Source organism: Lissotriton vulgaris, chromosome 12 (genome assembly GCF_964263255.1).
Source record: "Lissotriton vulgaris chromosome 12, aLisVul1.2, whole genome shotgun sequence".
Taxonomy (NCBI): domain Eukaryota; kingdom Metazoa; phylum Chordata; class Amphibia; order Caudata; family Salamandridae; genus Lissotriton; species Lissotriton vulgaris.
Genome location: NC_141700.1, coordinates 774,821,477 through 774,838,888, shown reverse-complemented (window position 1 = coordinate 774,838,888; position 17,412 = coordinate 774,821,477). Strand labels below are relative to the sequence as shown.

The 17,412-nt window shown below is 46.7% G+C and overlaps 1 protein-coding gene across 6 annotated transcripts in view; it reads left to right on the top strand.

The window, feature by feature from the left end:
• Window positions 1–17,412, top strand: part of LOC147678669 (beta-1,3-galactosyltransferase 5-like) — a 169,535-nt gene that overhangs the window by 60,771 nt on the left and 91,352 nt on the right. The window contains exon 1 of one of the 6 annotated variants that reach the window (XM_086946124.1): window positions 5,646–6,439. The exons of the other annotated variants lie outside the window; for them this stretch is intronic. Coding sequence (XP_086802250.1) covers window positions 6,376–6,439 — 64 coding nt within the window. The 5' untranslated portion in view covers window positions 5,646–6,375. Of the gene's footprint in view, window positions 1–5,645; window positions 6,440–17,412 lie in introns of those variants that run through there. 6 annotated transcript variants of the gene reach the window in all.

Genomic DNA, 17,412 nt, shown 5'->3' with positions numbered 1-17,412 from the left:
CTTTAACCAAACATTGCTGGAGAGCTGCTCTGAATTTCCAGATTTTTTTTCTTTGGGTAACCTGAAACAGCCCTCCACTGAGTCCAACTCTATGCCTAGAATTACAAGGTTGTTGCTGGTCCTACTGTTTTCCCAGGTGCTAGCAGGACCCCAAAATCCCGCATGAGCAAGAAAAATTCCTGCAATGCCCACCCACACTCTTGGGAGCCCGCTGCGCCCAGAAAAATAAAATCATCCAGGTAATGCATGACATGATGACGTTCAGTTGTTTGCCTCAAAACCCATTCCAGAAAGGAGCTGAATTTCTCAAAGTAGGCGCAAGAGACAGACAGCACATGGGCATACACTTATCCATATAGAACTTCCCCTGAAATGAAAAACCTAGCAGATGCTAATTTAGGGGATGTATTGGCAGTAGCCGGAAAGCTGATTCGATGTCTGACTTGGCCATCGGGGCCCCAGGTCCGAGACTCCTCAGCATATCCACTGCCTGCTCAAAAGACGCATACTTACACTACAAATGTCTTCATCAATAGCACCGTTTAACGATGCACCCTTTGGTGCTGAGAGCATGGGCGTCCGCAGGGGGGGGGCAAGAGGGGGCACTTGCCCCCCCTGGATCTGGTGAGTCAGTGTGGCATTTATTTTCAAGAAACAAATATATTGGAACCGAACTTCGGAACTTTTTATTTTGTGAGAGAGCAGGCCTCTTCATTGTTAGGCCAGCAGCAGCACCAAAATGCCTATGACATCATGACGCCACCTATCCTACGCTGCAAAGTACCGCGCCGGGCGCGCCCGCGCGTAACGTCACACACAGCCGGGCCCCCACCACGCACACAGTGGTGTTTGTTTCCAGGGCTGGCCCGGTGACACCGTAATTTAGGAGCAGCCCGGTGCCGAGCAGGAATTTGGGAAAACGCACGGCTGCTGCCTGTTCAGAGTAGCATTTAGAGAAGGTCTGCAAGTAAGAGAGAAATCTGTTTCTCATCAAAAATGAATGGTTTGTGTCATTTGTGTATATAATATTAAGACGAAGGCGGTAGTGGGGGTTCACGAATCACAACCTTTCCCCCGCACCGCAGATCACAGGCCCCCTTAAGTCTGCTTGAGCCGCCACCCAGGACCCATTAACTACCGATGCCTCACAGGTCATGCATGCGCGCTAACCTTCCTCTGATCAGCCTTCAGCTCCTACCTTAGCCCCACCACGCGTGGCGCGCTTCTCGTGGTTCTGAGCCCGCCCGTGTTTCCTAACATCACTTATGGCCCCATCTGCCAATTGTTCCACTACACGCGGTGATAATCTGACCCGTGGTCTCTAGCAGCTATCACTCACGGACCTGTCCCATTCTTCATATTACGCGCGCTGCTCAGGCCACTTTGCACTACATGGAGCATTTCACCACACAGGCGCTCTGCACTACACGGAACCCTGCACCACACAGGCTACTCTGCAGCACATGAAACACTGCACCACGCAGGCCGCTCTGACCCACGTGAAGCTCTTCACACCACACAATGTGTTCATCAGCATCACATAAGGTGCGTCACAAGACGGGTTTCACTTTCTCTGCACACAGGATTGCCAGCAACACGGTGCATTCGGGAGAAAGGCCTATGTAAAACTAACAGCGAATTAGCCAGGTTTGCCCCCCCCTGGAAAAATTTCTGTGGACGCCCATGGCTGAGAGGTTATGAATGAGCCTGTACTCGCCCTTCTCTTTCTTTGGAACCACACAGAGGGGCGAGCAAACAAAATTAGGTACAGGGATGTCAGTAAAAGGACCCGCTATCCTCCCTAGGCGCAGCTCTTTAGGGATTTTTGTTGCCACTACAATTGGGTTGTGCCTAACTGACAGCTGATTCCTATGTTCTGGTGTCCCAGAATATCCCACCGCTGGGATCCTAAAGCCCTGTGAGAAACCCTCCTGCAACTTCCTCGCAGAGATATGGTCTGGGTACCTGTTCAGCCAAGGAGTCTTAGCCAGAAAGTCAATGGGTGAATGAGCTACCCGCCGGCCTTCCCCCCTAGTCCTTCTTCCTTCTCCACCTTGTTACCGGATGCGCTACCTTTTGAACAGCACGCTGTTTCTGGGTTGGAAGGGTGGCCACATTGGGAACATACATGCTTGAACTTACAATTGCCTGCTGCCCTGGTGCATTTACCTTTGTTAAAATCCCAGCACACCCCTTTTCTATCCTCACTGCCCCTTGCCCTACCTGACGTGTCCCCCCCCCCACCCCCCTTGCGCTGGCCAAAAGGGCTGCTGGGGTTTGGAAGGGTAACCTCTGATCCAGCTTGGGCCTGCACTCCCTGGTTGCCGAGCCGTAAACTGGCCATACCAAGAAATGGAATCGACCCTATCCCAGGATAGTGTTTGGTCAAACTCTTTTTTGCTTTTCTGAAGGTCATGTCATACTCCTTTCACCCATCCCCTCCATATTTGTCACTGTAATTTGGAATTCTACTCTGGTAACATGCCATCTCTGTCTGCAAATTATGGGAACGCTCGGCTGTGACCGCCATAAATACAGAAAAAGCTCTAATCCAGTTGATCAGTGTCTCTTCTACCCTGAATCTTGACATTTGGTTCCGCCATTCTGTGGTAAATATTTAATTACCGTCCTAATTTCTATGCAGGTAAGTACTTATAAAATAACTCAATCGGAAAGAAAGACGCAGAGTCCGTGGTGTTAGAGTTCTTAGGGGTTTTATTCCTTAAAAAGGAATGGTTCTTGAACCGGATATCGGGTTCCTGACACCACTGGGGTTCAGGAAGGGATAGAGCATACTTTATTGACAATACATAACTTTTATACTTAAAGCACATAATGTTAACCAATACAGAAGGCGTAACAGCTGAGAGAAATGAGATAAGAGCACACACGTGTTAGCAATACGTAATCAGAAGGCATGAACTAGGCGTGAACACAGAGGTGTGTGCTAGAAACGTCACAAAAAAATGTCACAAGTGGGTGTGTACATAGCAGAAATCTTGCAATGTCAGCAGAAATCTGAGGTCTGGATGCGCGCGCAGCTGCATGACGTGTGATTGACGTGAAGCTGGAGGGTGCAGGGGACTTGACATTTACACTAGAGGAAAGAGACAGAAGTCTGGCATGTCAGATCAACTCGTTCCTATATCATATCTGATATCTGATGTTTGGGAACCATATTATCTAGAAGGAAAGGTCTCTTGGGCAGAGGCTATCCTATACTTGACTATGAATGCGTGCATATGTGCCTACGTGTCTGTGTGAAAAGCGAGGGGGCCATGGGCCTACCATGGTAACGGGAGCTATGAATTACTTGCATGGAGACAGAAAGACCGGGCCCTTTGCTCTGCAGCTGAGGGGTTGTTTATCTATTCGGCTGGGCTGGAATGTGTTTTCGGGAAGCGAGCTTGGCTATGCTGATAACGTGAAGGTAAAATACTGTCTTTGGCAGGCAAGCAGGCCGAGCCAGGCCCCGCTCGCCTCGCAGGGAGTAGGACAGAGTTCACGGGGGGGCATCCCACGTTGCAGTTTCAGGAGATAGAGATGACTTTGAAAAGAGGCTCGATGACAGAAAACAGGGCCTAGCTCGCACAGAGCCAGGAATACGTGAAAGTGCACCATACAAAGACGGTGGCAAGGCATACTTAGGAACGGAATATCCGACCCATTCAGGGTGGATCTGAAAGAGGACATGTTAACGTTGAACGCAAATGTATTTGCGTCTTCATAGCTGGCACAGGAGGGAAGTTACATGCACTTTAAGCTCGTACATGGAGACGGTGGGGTACACGTTAGGGAACATTTCTTGACCATAAAATTTATATTTCCTCATTCCCTCCTTGTGCCCTACGGCCCCTTCATGATATATCAATCTTCATTAATCCATTTATCTGTGTAGTGAGCATCATCTGCTCATCCTTTCTCACACGGCTTTTAGTACGTTGACTTGAATGGGGAGTGCAGGATGTGGCGCACAAGCCGCAAATCGCTGGCCCACATTGTAAACATAGACAGCAACTGAATACTATAAGTAGTATTGTTCCAAGGAGTGACAGTATTTTCCATCCCCAAGCTGAAATAGTAGTCCAGAGCCAACCGGACCAAGTCCAAGTGCCTGGATTCTGATGTATCTGACTAGCTATCTTATGGAGACGTGTAATAGCCTTATATACGGACGGAGCATTATCTGGAATGAAAACACAGCAAGCTGACCCGAGGACCTTACAGGCTCCTCCTCGATCGGCTAGTATGACATCAATAACAAGACGATTTTGAAGAACGACAAGTCTCATAGCAGACTGTTCCTCAGTCAAGTTACCTAGGGCGGAAGTAGTCTCTTTCACTACTGCTTCGAGAGTTCTGGTCAAGTGACGGATAGACTTACTATTAAAAATAGCACCTAAATAGGGAAAGAAACCTTTATTGAAATCTGTGTACTGTTCCCATGCTGTCTCGGTATAGTCGACAATTGGGAGATCTCTTTTGGGTCTGTGAACTAGGCGGGAATTTCTATGATAATCAGGTGGAGCTAGGAAAACAGGTGGCAGTAAGAATCCAATGTAGCAGGTACCATCCCAATCTAGAGGCAAACGTATATATGCTGTCTGACCACAAATGAAATAGGAATGACGTGTAGCTTTGAATGTGGACTTGCCCTTATCACTAAATTCGACCACAGTAGTACATTTACTATGACCCAGGTGTACGGAACCATTCTTTTTGACACATAATTCACCTTTGACTGGTAGTACTGACATAGTGGGCAAGTCTGGCTCGGTTTCGGATTCAACATTCAGAATCATGAGGTTAAGTGTAAAATTTCCTAATCCATATACTTCATTTTCTAGATCAGTCCCTGTCCTTTTGGGAAGTCCCTCTTTGTCAGGATAACATATTCTATGCAAAACTGTGTTCAGGTTTCCCCATACCCAGTTACCCTGATAAACTACGGAATTTGAATCTAAGGAATTAATCAAACTAAACCAGGCTCCACGTGAACCATTGTGTGTGAACGGGTACGGGAAGAGGGGCAGAACTCCCCTGTATTTCTGGTAGGGAGGGAGTCGGCCACATATCCAACAATTTGTAGCGTTGCTGGTCTGATGAGAGTGATGTAACATACTAATGAATGTATTGTTGCGCAGCGCAAGTCGGTAAGACAACTCGTGAGGGGGTAACTCACTAAAAGAATGCTCGGCAGTGTTATTAGAAGAAGAATGTGCACGTGTAGCAATAGGAAAATAGATATGCAAAATTACACTTGTGACAATAATCGTGAGACTTAAAGAAAACATAATCCATAAGGTAACAATACAGTAACTTTTGAGAGATTTGCAATATCGTTGCTTCTTGATCTGTTTCTCTCTATCTCTCTCTCTATTGGGGTCTAGGGGATACATGTCAGAAACTATTTAACCGATTCACCTAGGGGAGGACTTAAACAATTAAACTGTCTGACTTGCTAGACCGCAACTTTAATTTATACTCCTCTTGCGGAGTTTTCTCTACCATGGGAAGTTTAGAGTCACTAGAATCTGGGCAGTCCTTTGAGGGGGTGGAAGAGTCAGTCTCCGGCAACAGTTCATTACATTTTTTAATATGACTCGTATGAATCCACCCCTTACGGCCCTCAACCTTGATTGCAGTTCTCGTGGTCAGAAGGACGAGCTTCGGCTCCTGCCAACGGGGCTCCAGCGGACTCCTCCTATCGAAATTGCATATCAGGACAGTATCTCCGGGACGGACATCGTGTGGTTTCACATCAGTGTTGTCGGGAAAGGCTGCAGCAACCTGTGAACGACATGATTGGAGTGCAGACATCAAGGAGGCAAGGTAATCTGTCAGCATATTACAGTCAACATCGGTTATTTTCTTAGGCATGGGCGTCCCCCACATATTTGGTGGCCGGCCAAAGACCACCTCATACGGGGATAGTCCTGATCTCGAATGTGGGACCATTCTCATATAGAATAGTGCAACTGGCAGGGCGATTATCCAGTCGACCCCTTTCTCTTTACATATTTTAGCAAGACGGGTTTTCAGTGTCTGATTGTGCCTCTCTACAAGGCCAGCTGCCTCGGGATGTCGGACGCAATGGAATTTCCACTGATATCCTAGCAGGAGTGAAACCTGCTTCATGAGCTCGGATGAGAATGGCTGTCCGTTATCTGAGTACACGATACGAGGCAAGCCGTACCGTGGGAAGAATTCTCGAACCAGCTGCTTGGCAGTGGTCGGGGCAGTGTAATCTGGGACTGGATATGCTTCGGTCCAACGGGAAAGTGCACAAACAACTACGAGGACGTACTTGAATCCTCGACAACGTTCCATCTGGATATAATCCATCTGGAGGACTTCAAAAGGGTGATCGGGAGGATGAAATCCACCTTGCTCTACAGGGACGCTTTTACCTGGATTGAACTGACAACAGATCATGCAAGTACGCACTTTCTGTTTTGCTGCTGCTCGTAAATGTTTGTTGAACCAGAGATTCTGTAAACTGTCTAACATAGCTTTTTCTCCCAGGTGTGCTGGACTATGTGCTGTATTTATTATGACTTGAACCATAGAGTCGGGGAGAAACCATGTAGATTTTCCCTTCGTCATCCATCCCTGATCTGTCTGGATCCCTCCTAGTTCAGTCCATTTCTTGATTTCGTCTGGAGTAGCATGTGTCTGAATATCGATTACATCTAGTGTGGGATCCCTAACTGTCATACAATGTGTCGGTACTATTGTCTTTGTCACATCAGTTGTCTGGGTGTGAGTCAATGCGGTATGTTTTGCTGTTTGGTCTGCCAGGTCGTTACCCTGGGAAATAGAGTCTGTAACTTTAGTATGTGCTTTACACTTCATGATGGATATGCCTGAAGGCAGATGTATTGCTTCTAACAGTGCTTGAATGAGGGGACCGTGTTGGATCTTGGCTCCGTGAGAGGTCAAGAAACCTCGTTCTTGCCATAACACTCCGAAGTCGTGCACGACTCCGAAAGCATAACGTGAATCTGTATATATGTTAACATTCCTGTTTTTGGCTAGTATACAGGCTCGGGTCAGAGCGATAAGCTCTGCTGCTTGAGCGGACAGTGTATCAATACAGTGTGTTTCTTTGACTTCAGTTTCAGTGGTCACTGCATATGCGGCCACTAATTCTCCTGTGCTTGTTCTCATACATGAACCATCCACGTAAAGTGTCATGTCTGGATTAGTCAGTGCAACATCTGTTAAGTCTCGTCGGGGCTTTGTTACTGCATTAATGATCTCTATACAATCATGCGGGGCTGAATCTGTCATAATCGAGGGTAACAATGTGGCAGGATTTAGAATGTTACAGCGTCTGATTTCTATGTGTGGCTGGAATAGCGTCAATTCATAACCTGTCAGTCATGCTATAGTCAGGTGTTGAGTCTGTGTTCGGTTTAGAAGGACCTCTACAGAATGTGGAACTTGTACTGTCAATGGATGTCCTAATACTATTGAGTCGCTTTGTCTGATTGCTAGGGCTGTCGCTGCAACTGATTTTAAGCACGCAGGCAGAGCCTGGGCCACTGGATCTAATGTACTTGAAAAGTAAGCGCAAGGCTTATGTGAACCTGCTTGATCTTGTGTGAGGACAGACAACGCTGTACCATCACGTTCTGTAACAAAAAGTGTAAAAGGTTTGCTGTAACATGGTGTCGCTAAAACTGGTGCTTGACATAAAGCTTTCTTTAATTCCTCAAAAGCCTGTGTATGTTCCTGAGTCCAAGGGAGGACAGTCGAAGTCGCTGCCTCCTGTGTTGTCAACTGTATCAGTGGTTTAGCTAGAAATGCATACTGAGGAATCCATTGTCTGCAGTACGAGGTGAGGCCTATAAAGGCCCGCACTTCCTTTTGTGTCTTGGGTTGTGGTAACTGTGCAATTAACTGAACTCGATCAGGTGTGAGCTGTCTTCCCCACTTGGACAGCAAGTGCCCAAGGTACACCACTTGCTGAACACAGAATTGCAGCTTCGAAGGAGACACCTTGTGTCCCTTGTCGGCCAGAAAATGTAAAACTGTCAGTGATGCTTGTTCACATTCGGGTTCACTTCGTGCGGTGATCAGCAGATCATCGACGTACTGTAGTAAGGCAGTGTTAACTGGCATTTGGATACAGTCAAGTTGTCTTTTCAGTGCCTGGCTATAGATGCTGGGGCTTTCTGTGAATCCTTGAGGTGCGCGTGAAAATTTGAAACTTCGGCCATTTAAACTGAATCCGAAGAGATATTGGCTCTCTGGATCAATGGGTACACTGAAGAAGGCGTTCTTGAGGTCAATTACAGTAAAGAACGTCGCTTCTGAATCAATAGCAGTCAATAAGGATGAGATGTCGGGAACCACAGGATACTGTGGTACAATGCATTTATTCAGTTCTCGTAGATCAATCACCAGCCGATATACTGGCGGTGCATTGGGATCAGTACGTTTAAGAATCGGAATGATGGGGGAATTACAGATATTGGAGTCGGTTTCTACGACCACTCCTTGGGCAATGAGCTCTTCAATGATTTCCAGTAAAGCCACTACAGCATCGGGTGGTAACTTGTATTGTCTGATTCGGGGTAATACAACTCCTGGTTTGAGTGTAACACGGTATGGTGTAATGTGCATACAACCTACATCGGTTGGGCCTTGTGCCCACAGGTGTTTCGGTACATTTTTCAATCTGACATCAAACTCTCGTAGTACATAGTGACCCTTAAAGTCACGTAGGAAAAGTCTAACTCCCTCCGGAGAACAACATATCACTGCTCCTAGAGCCTTCAGCGTCTTGATACCTAGCAAGTTTTCGGGACATGATTTCGTGAGTAACAGGTCTGTAACACGTGATAATGGACCTACTGCTAGGGGAACAGGTTTCGATACTTCATTTACAATAGGCTGTCCTGAAAAACCAAGGGAAACATTCTGTGAGCCTGAGAGGGGTGCCCCTGGAACTTCGTCATGACTGATCGTTGTGCGACTTGCCCCTGTGTCAATTAGAAACTTTCTGTCTTTTCCTAATACTTGACTATGTACATAAGGACCTTCTTGATCTACAGGAATCTCAATAAGAGGCAAGCCAACCTCCCTCTCTAGGCTGTTTCATGTGTATCGCTGATAATCGGGATAATCAGATTGGGCATACTGGTACATCTGTTGTGAGACTTGCTGCGTCGCGGCAATGGGCTGTGGCTGTGATACCGCTACGGTCTGTACTGTATGTGGTGGAGCATGCATAGGCTGTATATTCTGTGAAGTCTGTTGCTGGACCTGGTCTTGTCTAGGCTGACGTGGTCTTTCTTTAGTTTTACCTGTTGATATATTGTGTTTCAGGACTGGACATTCGTTTACGTAGTGACCTGGTTGTTTGCAATAGTTGCATGTCCCTTTAACAGGAGCTGCTGAATTACTTGTCTGGGTCACACCCTTTTTCTGACCGTCGGCTGGAACCGACTGGGCCACTAACATTTTCATTTTCGTGTCTTTCATACGTCTCTGTTCGTGATCCTGTTCTTCTCTAATTCTGTTCTGGTGATATTGTAACATTTGTAACATCTGGGATGGCGTATTTGCTTGCCATGTACTTTCGACTTTATATACACAATTCTTAACTTGTGTCAGGGAATTCTCGACTAATTTTGTTACAAAAAGGTGCGGGTATGACTCGCTACCTGGTTTCAGGCCACTATTAATAATGAAACATTTCTCGAATCTTGAATAGAAGTCACTAGTATCTTCATCGTGTTTCTGTTTACAGGCTGAGATTGCGTCCCAGTCTTCCTTTTTAGTTGTCAATAATCTTGGCAAGACCTGTACTATTAATCCTGGTAATGCTTTAGCTTTGTCCCCAAGGCCTAGCCCTGGAGTACGACCTTTTTCCTCGTCTTCTATTTCAGTCCAAATAATCTTTTTATCTCCCACCTCCCATTCTTTTTCCTTGAGTTTCTCGTAAATGCCCGTGGGCAGCAGTACTTTTAACAATTTCATAATATCCGTATACGTGTAATCTCCCATGAGTAACATATCTTTAATTTCTCAGTGAAAACCTGCAGGGTCTTTATCGTGACAGGGTACTAGTTTCTTCATTTCTAACAATTCCAACTTTGTTAAAGGTGTGTACACAAACACACGTCTTAGGGTATTATCGTCATTCATAACTGGGTGTACTTCTCGTAAAGGATTCTGCCTGTCAAAATGAAACATTTTTCTTTCTGGGGGCGGAGCTGAAACATATTGTGGGCCTAAGAAAGCGTTATATCTGTGCCGTTGTTCTAGAATTATTTGAATTAACTTGGTACTTAGGCCTCTCCATCTATTCATAAGTAGTGCTTCTAATGTATCAGGTAGGGGACCTGGATCAGAATGTTGATGTCTGTATAATGTGATGAGATGCTGAATCATGTACATACCAGCTAATTTCTGCTCGTCTGGGGAAAGGTTCAAAAATGTCTGTGCTACTGTATCATCATTATATGTGCTAGGATTGTCAGCCCATAGTACTGCTGACCGGGCTAGTTCTTGTTCATCCATAGAATTGAGTACATGGTACCCCATTCGTTCTTGAAGAATTTTGTCGGTAACCTGAAACAGATATTCAGGAGAACTCGGTTTTGATACACCAGAGAGAAAAACTCTCTTGCTTTCTGGACGAATGCCTTTCTTAAGGTAATTTCCCTTTCCCACATACGCTATCATTTCTTTAGCCGTGTCAGATTCCTCAAGTTCGTCCTCCTCGGAGGAGTCATTCCTGTCGCTATCTCCTTCCTTTTCTTGTTCCTTTCTTTCATGTATTTCTATTACTGCTTTTCTGATTCTTTTATACATACTTGCTATACAACTCTGTTTATCATGGTTTCCATCGGCTATATTCTGGCCCCACTTGTTTAGTGCGTCCATCTCGTCCTTGTCTACTCCAGGCCTGTCTCGTTCTCTTATTAAACAATTTATGAAGAAGCGTAATATACAACCTTGAGTGTCAGCTTTCTGGTGAGCCAGGGCCTCTTTAATACTTTCAGGATCTTCCCCAGTCTGGATAAAATGATATATTCTATCTAGATGTTCAGTCATTCCTGGAAATAACACTAAGTAATCTGTAACTTTTCGTAAGCGTAGAGATGCTAGCAACATTCTATCGTCTTTACCGGGTACTGGATCGTATCTGCAAATTGAAAGGGGTTCTTTAAGCATGTCGTAACTTGGTGTTCGGGGTGTACGTTGCTTTACTACGTCCCTAAGGTTTAATCTGTGTGTTTGTGGCGGGGTCTGGTAACCTCCTGTCGCACCTCCCGAAGCGGAGGCTTGAGCATGGCTTGTCTGTGGAGTCTGTGTGTGTGTAACTGAACTTGTCTTTTACCAGGATCAGGCCCAAACGGATTCAGTGTATTAATCTTAGGTGTGGGAAGTGGTGGAGGAGCAGGTGGAGCAGGATGTCGAACGGGGGAACTTTGTTGCGGCACTGGCTGGGCATTGTCTTGGAGTGGGTTGCCACCTCCGTCACCGTCAGTAGGCGGTACGTGGGCACGTGGATTGGTGTAAGCGGGAGCTACATCGTCTAGATAGGAAGCAAGGAATATGTCTTTGGTGGTCCTGTGGCTTACTTTAGTCGGAACCAATGGTGGCGGCAGATCTTTCGGTATTTCTGGAGTGGCCTTAGGCAAACCCTCGGCCACTAAATACATGCCATTGGCAAGAGTGTTTCGCATGCGGTCTACTTGTTCTGCTTTTACTCGGATACCTTCAGTAACTAATTCGTTTTCTCAGACCTCATCTGACTCTTCTCTATGTTTTTCTGCTTTTCGGAATGCTTTTTCGGCACGTTTATGCGATTCTTTACGCCACAATTCTATGGCATCTTTCTGGGATTGTCTGGCTTTCTTTTTCCATAGCGCTTCCTCTACTCTCATGATGCACTCGGCATCCCATGTTCCTGTAGCAGGCCACCTGTGTCTCTCTTCTAGGTGCTTGGTATAATCGGCCCATAAATCTAGGTACAGTATGGCATCTAGGCCATGCTTGTGGTACATAACATTTCCAGGAGTGTCCCTTGGTGGGACAGGAATTTCTTCCTCTAGTATCCCTTTCCTAGTTCCTATCTGTCTTAATTTATTGAAAAACGGCATCTTGTTACTCGGTACTAGACACTCGATACTTGTTACTTACTCTGAACACAGCTAATTATACAAAAACACAGTAATGTACATCAAACAGTCACTCATACCACGACATTAATCACATGAAACATTATGAACACATATGGACTACCCTTGAACTCCAGAAAACGAGAACAAAAATCGAAACCTTGAATACTTTATATACTGCTAAACAGTACAGATACACTGCCAAGAACAGTGCAAGAACTTGAATGCCTGATGTACTGCTAAACAGTACAGATACACTGTCTAAAACAGCGCAGACCGTGTTTGTGTACCCAAACCCGTCTTTACCGGATACATAATAATGCACCCATCTAGATGCGTCCCCAGCAACGGTACTCACCGGGAAGCACGGAACAGAAGGCCTCGGAAAACTCGACTGGACTGGACCGGACTGGACTCGACTTGACTCGATACGTGAATACTTCGGAACTGGTGGGCCTCTTGACACCTCGGACCTTGCTTCTTTCGGCTAGGCTCTGGTCGGGATCCTCCGCACTCCTCACCGCCTCGTCTGGGTGCTGATCGCAGTCTCCGTCACCTCCGTAGGCCTGAGGGAGATACAGGAAATCCTGCGGGTACGCGTAGTTGTCCGTCTTGACTATGGCAGGGGGCAAAGGTTGCAACGCACCAACCGGCGCGTGGGGTGGGGGAGGGGTCCCTGTTCGGGCGCCAAATTAATGTGGTAAATATTTAATTACCGTCCTAATTTCTATGCAGGTAAGTACTTATAAAATAACTCAATCGGAAAGAAAGACGCAGAGTCCGTGGTGTTAGAGTTCTTAGGGGTTTTATTCCTTAAAAAGGAATGGTTCTTGAACCGGATATCGGGTTCCTGACACCACTGGGGTTCAGGAAGGGATAGAGCATACTTTATTGACAATACATAACTTTTATACTTAAAGCACATAATGTTAACCAATACAGAAGGCGTAACAGCTGAGAGAAATGAGATAAGAGCACACACGTGTTAGCAATACGTAATCAGAAGGCGTGAACTAGGCGTGAACAAAGAGGTGTGTGCTAGAAACGTCACAAAAAAATGTCACAAGTGGGTGTGTACATAGCAGAAATCTTGCAATGTCAGCAGAAATCTGAGGTCTGGATGCGCGCGCAGCTGCATGACGTGTGATTGACGTGAAGCTGGAGGGTGCAGGGGACTTGACATTTACACTAGAGGAAAGAGACAGAAGTCTGGCATGTCAGATCAACTCGTTCCTATATCATATCTGATATCTGATGTTTGGGAACCATATTATCTAGAAGGAAAGGTCTCTTGGGCAGAGGCTATCCTATACTTGACTATGAATGCGTGCATATGTGCCTACGTGTCTGTGTGAAAAGCGAGGGGGCCATGGGCCTACCATGGTAACGGGAGCTATGAATTACTTGCATGGAGACAGAAAGACCGGGCCCTTTGCTCTGCAGCTGAGGGGTTGTTTATCTATTCGGCTGGGCTGGAATGTGTTTTCGGGAAGCTGAGCTTGGCTATGCTGATAACGTGAAGGTAAAATACTGTCTTTGGCAGGCAAGCAGGCCGAGCCAGGCCCCGCTCGCCTCGCAGGGAGTAGGACAGAGTTCACGGGGGGGGCATCCCACGTTGCAGTTTCAGGAGACAGAGATGACTTTGAAAAGAGGCTCGATGACAGAAAACAGGGCCTAGCTCGCACAGAGCCAGGAATACGTGAAAGTGCACCATACAAAGACGGTGGCAAGGCATACTTAGGAACGGAATATCCGACCCATTCAGGGTGGATCTGAAAGAGGACATGTTAACGTTGAACGCAAATGTATTTGCGTCTTCATAGCTGGCACAGGAGGGAAGTCACATGCACTTTAAGCTCGTACATGGAGACGGTGGGGTACACGTTAGGGAACATTTCTTGACCATAAAATTTATATTTCCTCAATACGCTAGGCAACATCCAGTCCTTCTGCGTCTTAACAAACCCCATTTCCCTGTTATCAACCAGCAAGGAAAACATATATACATATTTGCCTGCCCAGATCAACTCTTTCACTGTTTGTGGAACATACTGGGCCAGACTTTCCCTCCTGGAGGGCATTGTACCTTCCCCTAGCACCGGCAATGCCACCTCCTTACCACTTTCAGCGACTCGCGTTGGTTCAACATTCTTGTCTCTTCCAGCGTCGCTGCCCGAACATGTTGCTTGAGAAGAAATAGGCGTGCTTAGCACCCCCCGCCACCCCTAGCAATCATGATTTTTGCTACCATCTTTTGTGCCTCTGCGGAGGGATCTTCCCCTGCTTCCTTGGCGCCCACCGAGGAAGGCAACATCCTTCCAATCCCCAGCCATGGGAGTACTGCCGCTATCTGTGCTGCCAGCTCAGGGGGCACTTGACCAACCCCAGGAGGTGGAATAAACGGGTTGAGGGATCCCATGTCGCATACCATGGTAGGTGCCGGTTTCAACACTGGTACCATTGGAATTACCGCTGGGACCACCAAGGGCGCTATGGGTGGGGCTTGCGCTGGTGTGGCCGGAGCTGGTGTCACCTGTAAACTTGTCGGGGTTAGAGGAGTAAGAATGGGTGCCACTGGAGGTGTAAGCATTCCCTCGGGGGGCCATCCTAGGTGACCCCCCTACTACCTGTGGCTTGGGGACCCGACCAATAGCCCTCTTGGCCCTAACCCGCTTGGGCAAAGTATCCAATCCCCCCCCTGGGTTGCGGGGGCACTATTACTCGCTTGGGTCTCCCAGATGGCCCCGCCTGCTCATCAAACCTCTGTCTGAGCTCCGCCACATTCTTACCCAACTGGTCCACTTTCCCCATTCGCCTGTCCATAGCCGTCATCTTGCGCATCTTGCCCTGCGGGATCGCTTGGCGCCACGCCCACTAGACATTCCCCCTTTTACCTGCGACAGGTACACAACCTACACTTATGCCACTCTAGTGAGCACGATGTGCTATTGTACCTGTATCAACATTGGAGGCACACAGGCTGGCCGTAAGCACCACGCCACTGTGACCGCGACACACCAGCTAGCCTGGGTGTTGGGCGAGCGCACTCTAGCCCGGCGGCCCTCCAGAAGCAGTGAAATGCAGGCCTGCCTGTGTCCTCTGTCCTCCTTTGTCCACCGGTTCACTGCCAGTCACCCCTGCACATAAAGGCCCCCCTCACGGTGCTTCTGTGAAAAGAAAAGGTATTGATGTGTACTCCCAGCAACCGAATGCAGGTTTAATGACAATTGGAGGGTATCGGCATAAAATTCCGCAGCACCCGAGTGCAAACTTATTTAAAAATTAGGGTTGTAACAGCGCCCTTAAAATCAGCCGTGGGTGCAGAAAAGACCTGTGGAGTCTTGCTAGTAAAATATCTTAGTCCCCTGTGATCAAAATAACACACTAGCATTGACTAAGGGGTGGCCCAATAGTGTTTTCCACAATATTCCTTTGTTTGCCAGCACTTCCTTACCAAAATTCCTTGCTGCGCATAAAATTACTCAAAACTGTGACTTCATAACGCTTTGTAAAGGGAAAACAAACGAGCGTTTATTTTTGGTCTCCCATCCAAGTACTAACCAGGGCCGACCCTACTTCGCTTCTCTAAACAAGCAATGGTCTCGGAATTATTAAAGGTAGAGCTATCGGCATTGCTCATGACATTTTTTTTTTAAATCCTAAATAAATGGCATTGTCATTTACATTGCCAATAGCTTAGTCGTTAAATAAATGGCACTGTCATTTACAATGCCAATAGCTTAATCGCTCGCAAATGCATGACCTATTACATGACCTATTTTCAATATTGAAACCCAGCAGCTGCTCGCTAATATTGAAAATAATCTCTCTGATCCGTACCCATTTCTCATATGTGAGGTCCTGTTTTGATCTTAAAAAAACTTTTTTTATGGATGTTGCATAAAACAAACATTTCTTTGCAAAATGTCTGTAATAAACTCTCACACATCACTCACATTAAAATTAATGAAAGGAAAACTGTATTTAAAACAATCTGTTGAAGAATTATTCAAGGTCATCAGGGCAAGACTCTGCAGAACAGCAATGGCTCTATCAGGACCCCCCTGAAAGCCAGGGGCCTTGGGCCAGAGGGCACTTTGCCCCTGCCTTAAAACATCTCTGCTTACACCATATCTGCAAGACCATGAAAAGCCACGCCAAGTGGCTTTGCGTTGCCTTGTACATATGGTTTAGCTCTCTGCGCCACCGAGCGTCATAAAAAGTGATGCAGTGCCAACGCCAGTGCTTTTAAATACGCCCCATGGTATGGAGACTATGGAAGAGAACAGCTTGGTGCCATATGTTAATGAACAAAGCGCTGAGGGGTTTCATATTTTTTGATATTTTTGATAATTGGCATGAGAACTTACCAGCAAACTGTGCCTCCCACCGCCACCCCATAAATATTGAGTAGAGTTTGGATGAATAATAAAAATACCAGCCCTGCCAAGTGTCACATATCTTGTGTTATAAGAAAGTATTTTGTCACTGTACCGCATTACCGCAATTAAAAACATTGTCACGCAAACAAGCTTAGTAAAAAGACCAACAGCACCTCCCCAGGAAGAGACGCACTAGTAATGTAATACATAATAAAAAAGCGGCCTGCCAGTGCGCTAAAAGTGTCTTGCTCTGCCTAAGCTTCTGACATTTTTCTCTCACAATAGTGAAAATGAATCAGGCTCCATTATCCGGCATCAGATCTGAAGAAAAGCGCGAAGGGCCAGACCCGGTTGTACAGCCAGTCCACCAGGTCAGCCAGCCAATGGGCGGTGCCTCCTCCCCCCAGTCAGAACAGATTTAACCGCTTCTGACCCATGCAGTCGAACAAGGGGCGAGCTGAGCTGACTCAAGTTCCAGGGGTTTTCTCCGCTAATTTAGTGCCGGGGCTAAAATCAACTCCCCTTTCCCAGTCTCATCAGGACGCTTCTTCCCCAAGCAACTTGTCTCCTGGCCCCAGTTGTACAGCCAGACCCCTGCTGCCCCTGGATGATAAGTCAACAACTTCACCTCACCACCAGGTGTGTTTGTTAAGTGTTGGGTGGGGGCGGGCACAGTGTCCATCCTGTCGCGCACAAATATTTAAATATTAAAAAGCGCCACCCCAAATCACCAGTCCAACTACCCGGAATGTGAGCCGCCAGGAAGTAGATGCTGCCTCAGAGATCCGTAATGTATGACTGGCCTGGGGATGCAAAAAAGGTTATGAGAATACAAAAAGGGGGGTTGCTGGACTGTTCCAATGGAGAACTAGGGAAGATTTAACTGGCGT